Source organism: Silene latifolia, chromosome 10 (genome assembly GCF_048544455.1).
Source record: "Silene latifolia isolate original U9 population chromosome 10, ASM4854445v1, whole genome shotgun sequence".
NCBI classification, from domain to species: domain Eukaryota; kingdom Viridiplantae; phylum Streptophyta; class Magnoliopsida; order Caryophyllales; family Caryophyllaceae; genus Silene; species Silene latifolia.
Genome location: NC_133535.1, coordinates 151813028 through 151832539, shown reverse-complemented (window position 1 = coordinate 151832539; position 19512 = coordinate 151813028). Strand labels below are relative to the sequence as shown.

Sequence of the window (19512 nt, the reverse complement as noted above, 5' to 3'; positions counted from 1 at the left end):
TACGTGAAAGTAGGAGGTATTTCTATCCCCGTCTTTTATAAAGTCCACCCGAGACTTTTGATACCAAAGAATCTCCTCCCTCTCTAAGATCTCATCGAATTCCTTGCGAAGTTTAGCTTCCAAAATCATGGTACCCCTATCCTTGCACGTCGATAATTTCTTCTGACATCCTTCAATTCTCGCCTTTAAGTGACGTTTTTGTTTGAAAATATTACCAAAGACTTCTTCATTCCAGGTTTGTAATTTACTCGACAGGTGGTTAAGTTGGTCAATCAAGTTCCCTTCCGGCTGCCAATTTTCAGTTACAAAGTTTGTGAAATTCTCGTGGGTGAGCCAGGCTGCCTGAAATCGAAATGGACGTTGTATCGAGTTAAGGGGAGCGAATCCGTTTGGTGAGATTAACAGAGGGCAATGATCAGATTGTATAGCGGGTAGATGTTTCACACTAGCATCTCCAAACAGCATACTCCACTCGCTATTGCACAACGCTCTATCCAACCGGGCACTCTGTCTTGTTTCTGGTGAATTGCCCCTAGCCCAGGTGTGAGACGGGCCTGAGAACTCCAATTCGACAAGAGCGCAATTTTCAAGCCAAGTATTGAAGAGATCACAACGCCTAGCCATATTACTATCTCCCCCGTGTCTTTCCGTTAAACTTCGAGTTTCGTTAAAACCGCCTGCTAGCATCCAAGGGATATCGTTTCTTCGTGCAAAATCTTCCAAATTCGCCCAAAGTTCTCTTCTATTATGCGGGTCAGGGCTCGCATAGACAGCAGTGAATAACCATGGTGTCTCATTAACTCTCGAGATTTCCATAGTAATATATTGATAATGAGATGTAATTGGTGTAATTCGAACTAAATCAGACTTCCAGTATAGCCAAATCCCGCCACGAAACCCTATTGCATCTACACGGGCATGACTATCATAACCAACGATACTTTTGACCTTTTCCGCATGATCCCCTCCCATGTGAGTCTCTATGAGAGCAAATACAGTGGGTTTGTAGGTTTGAATGATATCTTTTAGAGCAGAAATTTTAGCTCTACTAGCCGAGCCTTGGAAATTCCATACCATACACGTGATGTGAGGTGAGTTCGGAGATAAGTTAGGTATTCTATCCGAAATAAGATGTGGTAAAAACTGTAACTGAGACACGTATGATCGACTAATCAAGGAGAGTACCTTGTTAACATTCCATGGAATCGACATCTCGACCCAAAGACTCGTTGGATTTTCTTGAACTTGCTCGAACGTCAGATTCATCATATGTGACTCCCTTACCATCACCCCCATAAAGGGTACGGCCATCCCCTCCCAAGTCGTGAACATGAATCGTCGATATGGTGGTATCATTAGGACTTGTGTCAGGCTCAGGATTGAGTTTTCCTGTGAGGGAAGAAGTTCGACTACTGTGGAGTAATTCATCTCCACGATTGCTCGCCGTCTGCACAGTTTGGATAGGTAGGTTTTCTTTATTGGAAATAATAATAGGAGTTGTGGTGATGATTGGTGTATTGACTAAAGTTAGATTATTGTGAGAATCTTTATTTCCTTGAATTGAGGAGGAATTAGGGCCGGATTTTTGGTTATGAGTAATATTACGTAAAACGTCTGTGTTATTTTGGGATGGAGGATTAGTTGGAGATTTTTTGAAAATATTATTGTTGGGTTTCTTAAGGGGAGTATATTTGGAAGATATGGTTTTCTTATTTTTTGGAATATTTGAGATATTCTGCTTATCTTGGAGATTCGGGATTGAAACGGATTGCGTGAAAATACCCGTGGATTTACTCGGGTTTGCAATGCTATCTTTTAGCGAATTTAGCGCACCGAACCTCGAACTTGTGTTGTCCTTTGAATTACTACCAAATTCGAAAGGTTTCGCTGATGGTTTTCGCCTCGGTGGTTTCCTGACCATCATCCAATCTCCAAAATCCGATTCCTCCTCGGGACGTAGGTCTGCCTCTAGAGAGTTTTCATTAGGGATATCCATAGCTGCCAAGGTTGCATCTTGACCTTCATTTGTCATAGGGTCGTTTGCTGGATTAGTGACTACGGAAGAATCGCAATTCTCGGACTGATGACCCATTTTACCACACTTGAAACAGATCATTTTTAGGCCTTCGTACTGGATGCAATATACTTTACCATATAAACGGAATTTCGATAGCAAAGGTTTGGTTAGATCCACCTCAACACTTAGTCTCGTGAATTGACCACGCTCCGCAGATGCCGTATTTTTATCGATTCTAATTACTTTCCCTATCCTTGACCCTACTTTCTTGAGAAAGGTTTCATTGAAGTATTCCACTGGTAAATTAGGGATGCGTACCCAGGCAGTTAGAAATTTAATACTATCCTCTGATGGAACGAAGTTGGGAATCCATCTCCGGATGGTAAGATAATGATCATCAATCATCCAAGGTCCTTGGGTTAGGACAAATTCATAGTCTTGTCGAGATGAGAATCGAGCAACATATTAGGACCCCGTAAGATCCGTCAAAGTTAATTTGCCTTTGATAGACCATTTTGTTTGTAATTTCCGCATAAGGGATAGGTATCCTATCTTCTTATCAAACATTTTGATGATTAGGGCATGTCTCCAAGGCTGACGGATAATGGCTTTTTCCTGTTTTGTAAGACAGATTTTAGGGCAGAGTTTATCCTCCTCTTCATCATCTTCAAGACTTCAACATCGTCTTCTGAATCGAAGTCGATGTCCTCCAACAATGGGTTAACAGAGGTGTTAGGGTTCGAAACAAATCCTTGCATCGTGTCTGTATATGATTTAGATTGGGGAATCGGGTGTTGGGATTGGGATTGGTGTTCATTAGATAAATGATGCGTACCTGTAGGTTCGGGTTGGGAATTAGGGTTTACAAGAAACTCTGATAGGTGCATCGTTTTCCTTTTTGCGCTCTTAGGGAGGGAGGGAAACTGGTCATTTTCTTGCCCGTAAGGGGAAACAGCGTTGTCTGTAGTGTTAGGTTGAAGATTGGTCTCCGGCGGGAGACCACCGTTAGGGACTGACATTTCAAAAAAGGAAGGAATTTTCTCTCACTAGGAAGGAATTTTCTCTCACTCCTATACACTAGACTATAGACATGTACTTCGTATTTTATAACAATCACAAGAGACGAGAGCTTGAGCATCACCTGGTTAGTACTATTTTTTTTTCCGAGAAAAACACCCCAAGTCACTTTAAATTAAAGATAAATCAGCGATAACCACAATGTTCGCAATCGTAGGTAAAATATCCGACCACACAGTACGACCCACAACTCTAGGAAATAAATGAGCTAAAGCATGTGCTACACTATTTATTAACTCTATTAGTATACGACCAAAGAACTGACTCAAACTAACTAACTAAAGACAAAATATCGTCTAGAACTAAATAGAAAATGCTCCTCCCTTTCTTCTTCTTCTCCAGTGCATCAATCACTTGAATACAGTCGCTTTTCGATGACTACATGAGTATGTCCCTTCCAAGCAGCTTCCTCCAGACCTTCCAGCACAGCAACCGCCTCCGCAATGTGTGGCTCCCACACTTCCTTACACGCCCTTGACACGCCCCACAACAACCTACCTCCCTTGTCCCTACAAACAACTCTCACCCCTACGCAATCCCCGTCTTTAACTCTTGCATCAACATTCACTTTAACAAACTACTCCTCTGCCGCAACCCAACTATTTTGATTAAGAAATAAGTATTTTACAAAGTTAACTATTTTATTTTGATAGCCAATGAAACTTTTTTTTTTTATATATTACAGTAACTCTCTTATAGAAACTAAACTGGCCCAAAACGAGAGAAACCCAAAGAGACAAGAGCTTGTGTTTAGTAGTAGACTACTAGTCGGTACAAGTACAGGTGGTGATGGGCTCAGTCGGGTCGGGTTTGAGTTGAGTCAAGTCGGGCCATTTAAATCGGGTTCAGGTCATATCAGGTTAGCCTTCCTTTTCGGGTCGAGACGGGTTTAGGTCGTGTCGCTATCTGGTTAAGTCATTTCGGTCAAAGGATGTGTCGGGTTTGGGTCGGTACGTTATCGGGGTCGATTTATTTTATTACATTACTTCAATTTTTAACCATTGTAATTAGTTTCGACCATTATTTGATTTAGTTAATTCATTAATAAATCAAACAAATCAAATTATTTACTAAATCGGTTTCATTTTGATTAATAATAAGCTTAATAACTATCGGGTCATCAATTTAATGGGGTCAATACCGGTCGGGTTCATAATGGGTCGAGTTCGGGATCGGGTCGGGTCAAAACGGTTTCGATTTGTAATAATCTCATGTTCTGTCTATTCGGTTGGGTCAGACTTACTAGCTCTAAGTACAAGACACCTCACAAGCAAATGAGATTACATTTCAAAGCCAATTGTTGATAGGTAAAATAACTCGCTTACTTATAATATAAACTAGTCCCTTCACCCTTTTCGTAACGATATAAAACAATCCCCTATTTACTAAATGAATAAGCGAAACTCCAACTTTTCCCGCCTAAAACATATTTCTTAAAATAGTGTTTAGTATTTGTTGAGTTTATGGATTCAAGTACCTAAGAGGGGGAGGGGGTGAATTAGGTACTATTTTAAAAAATTAACTTCTACTTTATTAATTAAAGTGAGTTGTAAGAACAAAGAAGATGAGAGAATACTTCGAATACTATTGCAAGATTAAACGAGCATTAAAATGAATGTTTGCTGAAGTATGAAAGTAACAATTGTTCTGACTGTAGCTATTTGTCTCAGTTAATGGAGTACAGACTGCAGACCAAATGTGACAGTATGATGAACTGTTACTTCGAAAATTAAGCAAAGCAAAACAAACGAGATAAATAACAGCGGAATAAAGAAGATTGAACACGAGATTTTTGAATTGGTTCGGCAAGAAACTCAAGTGCCTACGTCCAATCTACTTTTTTTTATTTCTTTTAGTGATCTACTCCGACTACTAAAAGACCCGTACAATAAAAACAACAACCTACTCCGGTTGTGATACAAGTCCAAGAACTACTCCGTTCTTAGGACAAACCAACTCGCAACCTACTCCGGTTGCCAAAGAGTTGAAGACTACGCCGTCCTAAACTCTACTCACACACTTAGAATGTTATAAGGATCAAGTTTCCACTAACTTATTCTTAACAAAGAATTGAGGTGGACAACTTTTACAAGATCAACAATTCATAAGTAAGAGAGTTTAGTATGTTAAAGTAACAGTAGCCGAGATTGTAACAACTTGAAGACTTTTGAAAGTTTTGCAAAATAAACACTCGGTTTTTTAAGCTTTAAAAACGATTTGCAAACTTGAATTAAATCTCAGAAAAAGTCTTAGAGTTTTAGAGAGGAAATGGCACGCCTTTTATAGAGAAGAAGAGCAAGGGAGTTGCTAGGGTTTTGAAGGGTCAAAGACCATCACATGTGATGAGTCTCAACAACCTCCCAAACTTGCACCAAAGAAGGTTCTTAATCAAAAGGCAAAAGAGAGAAAGAGTGTTTGAAAGTATCCCAAAAGTGACCACAAGTTTTCAGAAAACAAAGGATGTGAGACAAGTCACATGATGACAAGTTTTCACAAAAATGGCAAAAACCAAACCTTTCTTTATGAAAGACCAAAGGGTCAAATTTGCACAAAGAGGAAACATTTTGAAAAAGATAATTATTCAAACCACTTTTTCTAGAGAGCCAAATCCTTATAAAAATCTGAAGGTTTATCTTTCAAAAATAAGAGACACGAAAAAGGCTTTTGAAATATAAGAAAGAATTCAAGTTGTTACGGATTGAGGCAACAGTCCAGGCTGTTGTTACTTGTGAAAGTAACAGTCGTCTTGACTGTTTCTATTACTCTAAAATACTTTACTTTCTAACTTGTACATTAGATGACATCTAAGACTCAATACAATGGGATGATCAACAACTCAACATTTCTTAATGCAAGCTTGATTTAACCATAAATCCTGAAAAGGTAAACTAAGATAACACACATTAAATGGGCATGTTATCATCAATCAAAGGAACCCAACAGTATTTTTAGCATATATTATAGGTATGGACATGATAGGTTATAAATGGACATAATCTTTTGTATTTAAATATTTATAACATTCAATATTTCACATTATGCACAAATTTATCTCCGATCTTTCTATGATAAAAAAAAATCTTTTTTTTAAAGAATTTTATGATAAAAATTCATTAACTTTTTATGATAAAAAGTTACGGCTAAAAAATATGTTATTAGTAAATATTTGTAAATTAACATCATTAATTTCTCGGTAAAAAAACAAAAAAAAAACTTTCGTAAAAAATACTTATTTCATTACTTCTTACGATTTAAATTTTTCTCTAATCAAAATACATTGAGTAGCTAGAAACATGTAAAATAAATGAAACTCTATAAATACCACGGAGGCTATACTAGTATCCCAACAAGCATAGAAAAAAGATCTCAAACCGGGGGGTGGGTGTTGGAAATCGAAAAAGTGTCGAGTCTAAATTTTCTTAATGTTTCGAGTTTCCCTTAGTTCATCCCGCTGAAATATTTTACCATTGTTAGTTTACTTGGTTAAGGTTGAGAAAATTGACACGTTAATGTAAATGAGACGGGGTCAAGTTGAGGTGAAAATAAGCCTACTTCAACATCGACATGCATGAATATAAATCGTACACAAATCGACCTGTTGCTAGGTCTAAAGACAGCATAATTTTAAAGCTCCTTGTGGAGTTGTGGTCTATAGGGTTTGTGTCTTCGGTCTAATTTTCAAATAACAATGAAATCATAGTATAAGCTTGACAAAATCATCTTAATACTTCTCTTTAGAATAAAGCATACCTAAACAAATCTAAGACAAGGTATAATCTCCTAATTAATGTCCCTAATCTTTAACAAAAGCCTTAATTAAAACAACATTATCCAAGATATGCTTTATCACAAACCAAAGCAAAGTAGCAATTAACACCTATAAATAAACTTGAAACATAACATACTATATATAGTATCCAAACTTAATTTCACTAATTAGTAAGCTCCTAATTGTGATTATTATCATCGTTAGAAGCTAATCATCCTAAAAAAATGGCAAATGTCCATAACTTATCACTGCATCACTTCAACTGGTCAAAAGGGCTTCATCCTGCCCATTAGCAACAGTTGGGCTAGGCCCAGAAGCTAATGGGTTGCAATTATCAACAAACTGCTTAGCATGTTTATACTCACTTTATAGTACGGAGTAGTAGACTACTAGTCGGTACATGTAGAGGTGGTAATGGGATCAGCCGGATTGGGTTTGGATCGAGTCAAGTCAGGCTAGTTATATCAGGTTTCAGGTCATATCAGGTTAGCCTACCTTTTCGGGTCAAGCCGGGTTTGGGTCGTGTTGTTATCGGGTGAAGTCATTTCGAGTCAAATGATGTATCGGTAAGGTTGGTTTGGGTCGGTACATTATTTGGTAATTATTTTACAACATTACTTTAATCGGGTCAATGCCGAGTCGGGTTTATATCGGGTCGAATTCGGGTTACTGATTATCGAATCGGGTCGGGTAAGATCAGGTAGGTTACGATTTGTAATAATCTTAGGTTATGTCGGTCGAGATAGACTTGTTAGCTCTAAGTAAAAGAGACCGGCTCACAAATAAATGGGATTACATCCCAAAACCAATCGTTGATAGAAAAATAACTCACTTACTTATAAACTAGTCATTTCACCTTTTTTTAATTCAATAAGTCTCCTTTGTAACGGGTATATCCGTCACAAGCTTGTGACAGGTCAAGTATCACCCACTTGCATAGATAAGACAAAAGTAAGAGTGCTTAAGGAATCACAACTGGGTTGTCTTTATCTACCCAAGTGAGTTTTATTTGACCCGTCACAAGCTTGTGAGTTGTGACGGATATCACCCGTCACAAATGAGAATTTGTGTTTTCAATTTGGATTGGCTATTAGAAATAGAGAAATACTTAATCGTATTTTATGCCTTATCAGTTTTTTCAAGGAACCGTCTATTCGATGTCACGTTATAAAGCAACATAAAGAATAAGTAAAAGGATGAAGTTTACTAGGATGAAGCTGTTATTTGCGTGAACCATAAGGCTAACACGTGAGTGGTTATATTATTTTTGTGATTCTTACATATTTACCTCGATCTTTTTTCGAGTCCTCAAATTTACGTTCCCTTGAAATACATTATTTGTCTTAAATTTAAAACGGGTCAATTACATAATATTTGTCTATATAGGACAAATATATATTACTCCTATGCATTCTTATTGTTGTAAATGTATTTTTATGTGGATGTCATCACAATGTTATGATCCTCATAGACAATATTATTGTTGTAAATGTATTTTTAAATCATAAATAAGGATATTAAAGTGATCGATACCATTGTTAACACGTTAAATCTTAGTTTAATCCTTAATATCAAACGAATATCGTCTTAAAACGAGGTCACTATTTATCAAAAAATTAAATTTACAATTAAGTCACGAATGCAGTACCGACCATATTAAATTTACCTACCGAATTCAGTCGGTAATAACATTTACCGACCGATTAAATTGGCCATCGATAAAATTCGGTTGGTAACAGAGCTGTTTTTAGTAATGATCAATTGCCTAATTGCCTTAGTGACCAAACTAATTACTACAAACTGAAGATGTTTTAATTTAGTGATTACGACGAAAGTACCGTAGAAAATATAGACTACAAAAGTAAGAAATTCCCCTCTTCTCGTACATCTTACTGCGCATGTGTGATGTGTCCCTTTACTAAGCATCAAAGCAATGTCTTGGCTTCTCCATCAATAAACTCAACTACAGTGCATGAAATAGTTAAACTCCTCAATTATAAATAAGGTGCAATTTTGGAGGACAGTACATAAATTAATAAATTATCAATTAAAAAATTTAATAATAACGTTTATTAAGTCTTTGCATTTGTTGCTAGTTGAAAAATGGCATGTAATGCATTATTATGCTCAGCTTCACCTTTAGGGTGTGTTTGGATAGCAAAAGTAGAGGGAAAGGAAGGGGAGGGGGAAGGAGGGAAGAGAAAGGGAGGTAAGGGAAGGGGAGGGCAAATGAAATGTGGGTGTTTGGATACAATTTCTTTCCAAATCTTGCCTATTGTGGAGAGATTATGATTTGCGTTGGAGGAGGGAAAATGGAACCCTCCAAATCTCTCCCCCTCCATTTCCCTCCACCCTTATTTGCTATCCAAACAAAGGATTTTCAATCCCCTACTCTCCCTCCCTTTCTTTTCCCTCCAAATCACTCAATCCAAACACACCCTTAGTGTCGAAAACGTCAACATTATCGAGCTCGTCACAAATTGGGGTCGGACCACGATCGGTCGTGTCGTTCCGACGCCCAACATCAACAAAGACACCTTCTTTGGTGGTGAAGGCTCAAGCAGAGGAAGATGGGATGAGTAGCAAGGATCTTAGCAATGTTCCTGCTTCTGTGCGCAACGGGCCTCGTCAAATTGAGAATATTCCATTGCCATCACACCTTAACAAAGGGGTTGTCATGGTTGATACCTCACTTCATTGTATGTTGTCAATTCTATCTACTTAACTTGTGTTCACGTTATTATAATTTTAGTATCGTGCACAGTGACGGAGCAAGGATTTGAACTTAATTAGGGGGGCGAACGACTAATTTCATAAGGCACCCTCGGAAATTTTTCGAAAAATTTAACTAAAAACTTCGAAATTTTCATTCGTCGGGTGGACGACTGCCTCTGCTAGCCCCCCTGCTAGCTTCCCTGCTAGTTGGCTAGTTTAGCTGCTAAAGTCACGAGAAACGGTATTTTCCTTGTGTATGTAGTTATAAAAAGTATGATTCATACACTTTCATATACATACATAATCAATTAGTCTATGGTAATGCGATACATACTAACATGCGTGCATGCATGTCATACGTGCATGCATGCTATGGGCGGATTTAAAGGGGGTGATGGGGTGAAGGTGAACCATCACCCCCATTAATCTCGGTTAAAAAAACAGATATATATCTATTTATGTGCCCATATTTCATCAAATCTTGATGGTTTAGTGGTAGCTAGTAGCAGTCTTCCACCATCAAAGCAACCCGCTTTCAAGTCCCTACAAGTGCATTTTTCACCTTTTAATTTACATTTTAAAATTAATTGAAAATATTTTTAGGAGGGATCGAACCTATATCATCTTACTTGCAATTTACATTGATTCAACCACCATGACAATGTGAATATAGTGATATTTTAAAGAAGCGTGATCATATTTAAAGATAAGTACTTTGTATTTCGGTAAGCCTTACTAGTGTTATCCATTATCAAATTGTTTTAGTATTTAATACTATTTATCAAGCATTAGTATATTAATATAAGTTTTGTTAATAAGGGTTTATCGTTTAAATATCACATAGGGTCCCCAAAATGTTAGAGACGGGCTTAATCGAGTAATTCTATCTTAGCGGTTTTTTCATGCTATAAATTTTACTAAACACCCCATTTCATAAATCCTAGATTCGGTACATACTGATGCATGCATATATTCTCATGCAACGTATATTACGAGTCTTATCTCTATAGCTACAACGAGCATGTAATAAAATCAATCAGTCAATCAATCAATCTAATCTGCTTTGAACTCGACAGTGAGGACCGCATGGAACACAATCGAAGACGAAAACGGGATAAGGATGTGGTTCGATGTACCAGGGGTAAAGGCACAGGAAATAAGCGTAGACGTGGTAGACAACATGCTGTTAATAAAAGGAAAAGAAGGCATATATACAAAAGACGCACTTGGAGGGATTATACGTAGTCCTTTCGATTGCAAGCTTCAATTGCCCTTTAATTGTGACAAGGTCCATGCTAATGCCGTCCTTAAGAACGTTCTCTATATTTCTGTCCCCAAAATTACCAAAGCTGAGTACATTGATTTTATCCATATTCCAGTCAAATCCGAGATGTACGAGTAGTTACGTGGTTTTATTAGGTCTTGCTTAAGACGGTTTTAAGTTAAGACCTCTTACAACTTACAAGTTATAATCTCCTTTATATTTAACAACAATCAAATCAGTTGTGAGTGTGAGTGTCGTTTGTGCTTCTTATAATATGTAAGTTGTGTTTGTATTTCAAATGCATGTAAGAGTTTTATGTCTTTTATAAGCGGATATTTATGTATGTGTGTAACTGTGTTAAGCTGTAACAAATGTCTTAAAGACTTAAACTATAACTGTGACAAGTGAACTATTTTAACTACTTCGATATCCAACCAATAAAAACTCTGGTTAATATTTATATCGCCCCATCAATTTTAGGTCATGAATCAGGAGTATCGTAAGTGTTTGAATCTCCGTTTGGATATTTTCTCCTACATCATTTAGAGTACGAGCAAAAAATATAATCATAAAAGGTTTTTGGCGAAAGAAAATCGAAATGTAGTACTCCCTCCGTACCACACCAAAGGTAACGTAGGAAAAAGTGGAGTATTTAAGAAAAAGTGGAAAAAGTAAGGGTAAAGAGGGAAAAAATAGGTGGGGTATGTAATTGAGGGTTTAATTGTGGGTTGATAGGTGGGGTATGTAATGACATTTTGTTTAAATATCAAATAGGTATAAGGATAACTTGGTAATGTTGTGGGCCAAATAAGGAATGTTACCTTTGGTGTGGTACGTCCGTTTATAGTAAGTGTTACCTTTGGTCTGGTACGGAGGGAGTAAGAATTATTCAAACTCTAGCATTTACTTAATTTAATATAATAAACTAATTTCAAATTAATTTAAATTAGTACAAGTAAATTTAACTTAAGTAAAATCTAATTTAATGAAATAGATTTCACTTAAATTAAAACGAGTTGATGAAACTTAACTTAAAGTAATTAAGCATAACTTAACTTAAGTTATTTGACATAACTTCATGAAACTTAAAGTAACTTAATATAACTTAGTCAAAGTTAACTTAAATTAATTATACTTAATTTAATTTAAATTATAGTAGTAAATTTAATGAAAAACTTAGTTTAACTTAACTTAAAAAACTAAGCTTAACTAAATTAACTTAATTTAATTAAACTTGAACTGGAACTTAACTTAATTTATAAAATATTATTAAAAGGTTTGCCTCAAAATGTCACGTAAACAATGTCACATTGAATGAAAAAAAGCAATGTACACAATAACAATATGCCTTGGCAAACTAATATGACATGGATTATCAATTTATTATTATATTGCATGAATTTAATTCACTTATATCCTTTAAAAATCTATCCATATTCCATTAGCTTTAAACTTAATTAACTCAAAAAAAACCACTATAAAAAAATACGCATTAATTATAAGTTAATAATTTCAAGATATTTCATATGGAGTAGTATTATATGTATTCGAAATAAAAAAAATTGAATACATAAGAAATTAAGAACGAAGAATAATAAATGAAGTTGGAAAAAAAATTATTGTCACTAATTCACTACTCTTTTTTTTTTGAAAGACACTAATTCACTATTGCTGTTACTATAACTTTGTTGTATATAAAAGATGTTTTACATAACTAATTAGTCGACAAATGAGTATTACAGATCATATAAAATATTTTCTTAGGAAAATATAATATATATGGAAAAGAAATATTTATTTGATTTAAGTAATTTACAAACAAATTCTTTAAATACTTAAGTGAAATTAAACACTAATAATAGAATTTTAAAAGGGTAGTAATCCGTGTATTTAGTTCATGAAATTATTTCACGTAAAGGATAAGGTTTTGGAAAATATAAAATATATGGAAAAGAAAATATTTATTTAATTTAAATAATTTACAAAGAAATTGTGTAAATACTTAAGTAAATTAAACACTAATAATAGAATTTTAAAAGGGTAGTAATACCATGTATTTAGTTCATGAAATTATTTCACGTAAAGGATAAGGTTTTGTAAAAAAAATGGCATTGTTTAGCAATATATTTAGTAAGTAAAACTAAAATAATTATATTTATAATTTTGTGTTCATGGTGAATTTAAATGAGACATTCTCCATTCTACTGCTATTGTTTAATTATCCTGTAAAATTTATTCCAAATTAATTATTTTTTCAAAATTTAGTATGATAAATGATTTTAACTATTAGTATCTATACAATATAATAAAAAGGCAAGATGAATTTATGTTATTTTTCTTTACATTTTATTAGAAATAGTAAGAGGCTATGATGAGTTGGTATGTATAAATTATGACACAATGAATTATCATAATTAAGTTTATTAGTGAAATTATGATACAGTGAATTTGCATAATTAAGTGTATTACTGGTGACTTTTCAGTTGCTCACTGAGTTTGTATAAATACATCCTCATAGAGAAATAAGATAACCAAGCAAATACAAAACCAATATTGTAACTCTCTTAAGTAAAACACATTTTATATCACTCATCCTTAATTCTCCATGAGTCATGTGAAATGTACATTGAAGACAAATATTCCATCCGCCTCCGTTTTATTGTGCTTTGAAAATCAATGGTTCAATTTTATATAAATTTTGGATCTCAAAGGCGTTACATTGCTACTAAAGTTTAAACTTTTTAGTTTTTTTGCATGTTGATTTCTCCTGATTGTTCATAGTTTTCATAGTATTTAAAAAATTAATATTTAAGTTCTGCGTAAAATATAAAAATTCAACTTCATAGTTATGAAGTCAAATAACCAACTCTGGTTCCTTCTTTGCTAATCTCTATATCACGTGATTGGTATTTGTAATCTGCTTATAAGGTGATTACTTTGCTTACATGTATTTTTTTGTTGACATGCAGGTAGTACTTATAGATTATGTAATTGAACAAGCCAATATGAAAGATGTTGTGCATTCATTAAATAGTTTGATTTACATTGTTCAGACAAATTCGTCCTATTTCAAGATTTCGACATATTTGCAGTATGTGATTAGTCACAACAATTATTTTGTTTGAAACGTGATGTAGAATATTCGATTGTTACCCTACAAAGTAATTCAATACAATGAAAAATGATTATTTTAGATCATCATGTTTAGAATGTTATGTAGAATATAACTATAATACAACTCAAATTCACAAGATAGTCCACCAAAATGAATTTAAGTTTGCAAACTTTGTAATTAACATAAGAATTTTCACATAAATAAAATATGCGTTTCTTCTTTGTTTATAATGTCATCACATTAAGTACACGTCGACTTACTAACAAAAATGTATATTTCGGCTTCGCAACCCACTTTGAACAAACATATGCATGAATAAGTTTTAAAGAAGGATTATACTCTGTATTAACTACTCACTTCTCAAACTAAATTCTTCCCTATTTTAAATCTTACCACAACATGGATTATATATTTCACAGCATGTGTCAACCATTTTACACTTTATCTTAAAATCTTTTATTTATAGTTGAAAAAAAAAAATTGTCTCCATTTTCCTTCCCTTTCATTAAATTTCCGTATCAGAACAAAGTTTTAAGGAAGCGTCGGTAAACTACAACTAATTTTTCAAAATCATACTGTAATCACAATCTATAAAATCTTATTAAAAGGCTAGCCTCAAAAGGCCACGCAGACAATGCCACGTAGGATAAGGAAAAGCCACGTATGCATTTGCAATGCCACATCTTAATCCACGTGTCACTCTAATCTATAAAATTTAATTAAAAGACTACTTGAAACACTTATTAAATGTCACGTAGACATCGACTAAAAGTCACCTAGCAATAAATTAATTTTTAATCCAATCTTTTTCCCTTCTTTAAAAAAAACCAAAATCGGATTAGTAATTCCTGTTCTTTTACTCCACCCACATATGAATCAACTACATATACAATTTTCAAAATATCATCTTTTCCAAATTTTTTGCCAAAATGAATTTGGACTGCCGATGCCCGCGCTAAATATATTTCTATCTATACAATATAGTTAAATGACTAGCTAAATCATCTATAAAATACTGTTAAAAGACGCACATAGCTCTTTCATGAAGTTTGTTTCTCTATAAATCGTAGACCCAATCTCAAAACCTTCATCAAACTCATTTCTTAGAAGACCCGCTGCAAACGTCACACATTTTTTGTAATTGTCAACCCCTGTAAAAGGAGCTAATATCATCTTATAAGTACTCATATTGAATGTTGTGTCGAAAGATGTCACGTCACCAAAAAGGCTGTAGTTTTTTATTGATATAAGGTCAGCCCAAATAACTCTAGAAAGTCGTCCACGTTCGTCAACGTCAAAATCAAAGTAGAAAGAGTTATACATAACTTTCTTACGGATGAAATTCTCAATCATCATTTGAGCATCATATCCCTTTATGAATTGTTTCACATCTCTCCAAAAATTCTTGAAATCCTCTAGCGATGCTCCCATATTTCGATACCCTTTAACATACTCCTTAATCATCCTGAAACTCTGTACGAGCCCTTTATTCACCTTTGAATTATCTAAAATCACAGTCTTGTGTATCAATGTTAGTTCCCTTGATTCTGGCAAATGTACGAATGTGTTTGGGGTAGATAGAAGGTGTGTGTGACCTTCGTGAAAGTCGACAATAATATATTTCCATTTGTCATTTCTTTTGAGAAAAATCCTTACACTACATGAAATTCTAGTCTTCTGCCTCCTTTTCACCTTTCCTCTAGGTATACTCTCACCTGTCTTACTACACACACACAATATTTAGTCATCACCACCCCATCTACAATTCTTTGTGTCGATTTCCTCATTTTAAACACAGCACTGGCAGCATAAGTTTTGTAGAATTGCATTCCGTCGACCAGATTTTCGAAGCTCATTCCCACAGTAGGCTTTAAATTCGGTGCACAAACATGTATCCTTTCTTTGGAGTTGAGAGGGATTACTGCTGAGTCTGCAAATATCAGATAGCATATGGGTGGACAAGACAACATTCAGAAGAAAAACGAGAAGTGGAATCGATAAAATCTTATTAAAAGGCTAACCACAAAAGGCCACGCAGACAATGCCACGTAGGATAAGGAAAAGCCACGTATACATTTGCAATGCCACATCTTAATCCGCATGTCACTCAAATCTATAAATTTTTATTAAAAGGCTACTTGAAACACCTATTAAATGTCACGTAGACATCGACTAAAAGTCACCTAGGATTATAAATGTCATGTAGACATCGACTAAAAGCCACATTGCAATAAATTATTTTTTAATCCACTCTTTTTTCCTACTTTAAAAAAAATCAAAATTGGATTAGTAATCCACTAATCTCCGTGTTCTTTTACTCCACCCACATATGAATCAACTACATATACAATTTTGAAAATATCATCTCCTCAATTTTTTTGCCAAAATGCCTTTGGATTGCCGATGTCTGCATTGAAATATATTTCTATCTATACAATATAGTTAAATGACTAGCTAAATCATCTATAAAATACCATTAAAAGACTAACTTGAGTAGTATTTAATTGTCATGTGACAACTCTCAAAAACCTCCTAATATGTTATAATATTTCATGTCTAATTAAGTTCTACTCCCTCCATTATTTTATATATGTCATTCTCACATTTCGAGACATTCACTTTTCTCTTCAATATCTCTCAAAATATTTAAGTTAATAATATGAAATGTATACTCTTTTGAAGGCAAATTTTATGACGAATCTAATGATATAATTTTAATAATTTTTTCTAGAGTATATTTTTATATAATTGAAAGTCAAAGGCTTACCTCGTAAAACGAAAACGTCATATATAAAATAATGGAGGGAGTAATAATAATATTAATAATAACACATTCAAGATATTTTATTATGCATTTACTCCACTTTTTTTTCATCTTCTCCCATTCATTGTAAGTTCATAACCTAATTTCAACCTTTCATCTTACTCTTGAATGCTTAATCTTAATGAATGTTATAGCATTTTTTTTATATATATACTTAATCTCTTTAAGTGAAATTACATATCTTTTGTGTATATCTTGGTATTGATTTTTTTTTATGGTTTTTTTAACATTTCTATTAGTAAATTAAGTCTAACCTCTCTGTTTTGTTGTGTTTGATAGGATTCAATGTCATGATCTTCTTTGATGTGAACGCTTTTTTGTTATGTTGTACGTTACTACTTTCGCCTATTGTTTTATTTTTCCATTTTTTATTTGTTTAACCCTTTAATTTTCATATATGTATAGTTTCTATTCTTACCATCTTTGAGTTTAACATGACAAACAAAACCTTATATTTCACCTCATTCATAATTTTTTTTAAAAAATTAAAAAATATAAGTTGCAAACACAAAAAAAAAAAAAAAAAAAAAAAAATTGTTGCAAACCTTTTATCTCCCTCCCATAATTTTGGTTATCAATTTACCCTATTTATTTAACTTTATTATCTTCTTAATGATGATCGTTTTGCTTTTCCCTCACCATTATATAACAATAATCATAATTTTCATGTTATTCAAAAAATTGGTATGTAAAGTACAATATTATAAAAAGGCAAGACTAAATATTTCACTAAGTCATCTCACTAAGCCACGTGTCATAAAAAAAATTCTTCTTTTTATTATCATGTGTCACATGCTTATTAGTAAAAAAATTTAAAAAATATAAAATCTCAAACATGCAAATAAATCAAAAAAAAATTGATTCAAATTTTTTATCTGCCTCTCATAACTTTAGTCATCGTCATCAATTTACCTTATTTATTTAACTTTATTACTTTTATTTAATGATGATCTTTTTGCTTTCCCCGCACCATTATATAACAATCAAAATTTCCATTTTATTCCAAAAATTGGCATGTAAAGTTTACATAGATAACTAGAATATTTTTTTTACTTTTTTTCTTTATTGTATATTGAATTAATTAGAATATTATTTTTTATTTTTATTTTGTGTTTTCAAATTGCAGGGGGATGATACATACTCACATAATTTAAAAATATTACCTTAAGCAACTTTTTATTAGTTGAATATGCAACTCTTTTCACTATGAAGTTTCATGTGGCGGCCTTAAAACCTCATCTATAATCTATAAAATCTAATTAAAGGGGAACTTAAAATGACAAATTTAATTAAATGTAACATGAAAATTTTAATGTGACGTGGATTATTAATTTATAGTTACATGGCATTGATTTCATTTACTCGTCTATAAATAAATCTATACAATTTAATTACATGATACCTAAAATGACAAATTTTAATGTGACAAAAGAATGTAAATGTAATAAGCTTTTTAGTTCCCTCTCATCTTTATACCTATTAATAATTAATACATTCTATTAATTTAGCATATCACTTTTTTCTTAAATGATGAATTTTTGGCTTCCCTCCTCATTTATACTACCTATACACATTGCCATATTTTTGTCTACGATTATCATCTCTTGTGTTATCACAATATGTCTACTTGTCTACCTTAAACACCTTTGAGATTTTATTTTGTCGGTCTAAACACTCTAATCCATTCAACAATAAAGACAACTTAAAATAACGCCTAAATATTTGTTGAAAGATAAACATTCATAGTCCATAATCTTTAAGATGATTAAAACAATAAATTATTAACGATCCCGTAATTTTCACGGGTTCCAAAACTAGTTGAATTGTAAAAAAACGAAATTGTTCAATAAATTAAGCTTAATCAAGAGAGCAGCAATTACGACGATTTGTTGTTTGTTTGATGAGTTTATGTCCATGTATATAATAGGCTAGACAGAAGTTATTTGGGTATAATATTGATGTATTAGTTTCTGCAAAAGGAGCCTAAAAACTAATGTAATCAATCTTTTTTTTTTAGGGAATAATGTAATCATTTTTGAACACGCGGGTTAGCGGGTTTAAGGCGGACTAACTAGGTGTGTATAAGAGTAAGACTTGAGATGAATGTAAAATTGTATATTGATGTGTATTTCGAATACAGAGATTACAATGCTTATATACTAAAAACCTAGCCTAAGGAACAAGTTAGCAATAATAACAAATATACAAGAATATAGGAAAGAATAAGATCTAACAATATACACAAGATAATTAACATATTGACTAGGACTAAAATTAGTAACTAAATAATATCTTCCTTAGTTGGAGAGATTTGAGGAAGATCCTTAACATTCCCCCGCAAGACGGACTGTCCATCGGATAGGCCGATCTTGGATATTAGAAATTCGAACCGGGGACGAGGCAGCGGCTTAGTGAGAGCATCGGCTAACTGATCATTACCACTAATGTGAGCAACGCGGAGAGTGCCAGCCTGTACCTGTTCGCGCACAAAATGGAAAGCAAAAGCCACATGCTTCATACGGGAATGAAACACGGGAATTGCGGCGTAATGAGTAGCACTTATATTATCACAATACACAGCAGGGGGAGTGGTAAACGTGAACTCGAGTTCAGTAAGTAGTGACCGAATCCATAAAATCTCAGAGGTGGCACTTGCCACTGCACGGAACTCAGCCTCAGTCGAAGAAAGTGCAAGGGACTTTTGTTTCTTTGAGGCCCAAGCGATGGGGTT

General features: G+C 33.7%; 1 protein-coding gene and 1 long non-coding RNA gene across 2 annotated transcripts; one reads left to right on the top strand and one right to left on the bottom strand.

Annotated features, from left to right (window-relative positions):
* The first annotated feature begins 9307 nt into the window (after positions 1-9307).
* LOC141609358 (uncharacterized) lies at positions 9308-11300 on the top strand. The gene is made up of 2 exons (XR_012527378.1): positions 9308-9562; positions 10655-11300. It is a non-coding gene; the product is annotated as an uncharacterized LOC141609358 (long non-coding RNA).
* A 3662-nt stretch (positions 11301-14962) lies between these two features.
* On the bottom strand, positions 14963-15388 carry LOC141608551 (protein FAR1-RELATED SEQUENCE 3-like). Its single transcript, XM_074427893.1, has one exon. The coding sequence runs from the start codon at positions 15386-15388 to the stop codon at positions 14963-14965; it is 426 nt and encodes a 141-aa protein (XP_074283994.1).
* Positions 15389-19512: the final 4124 nt, after the last annotated feature.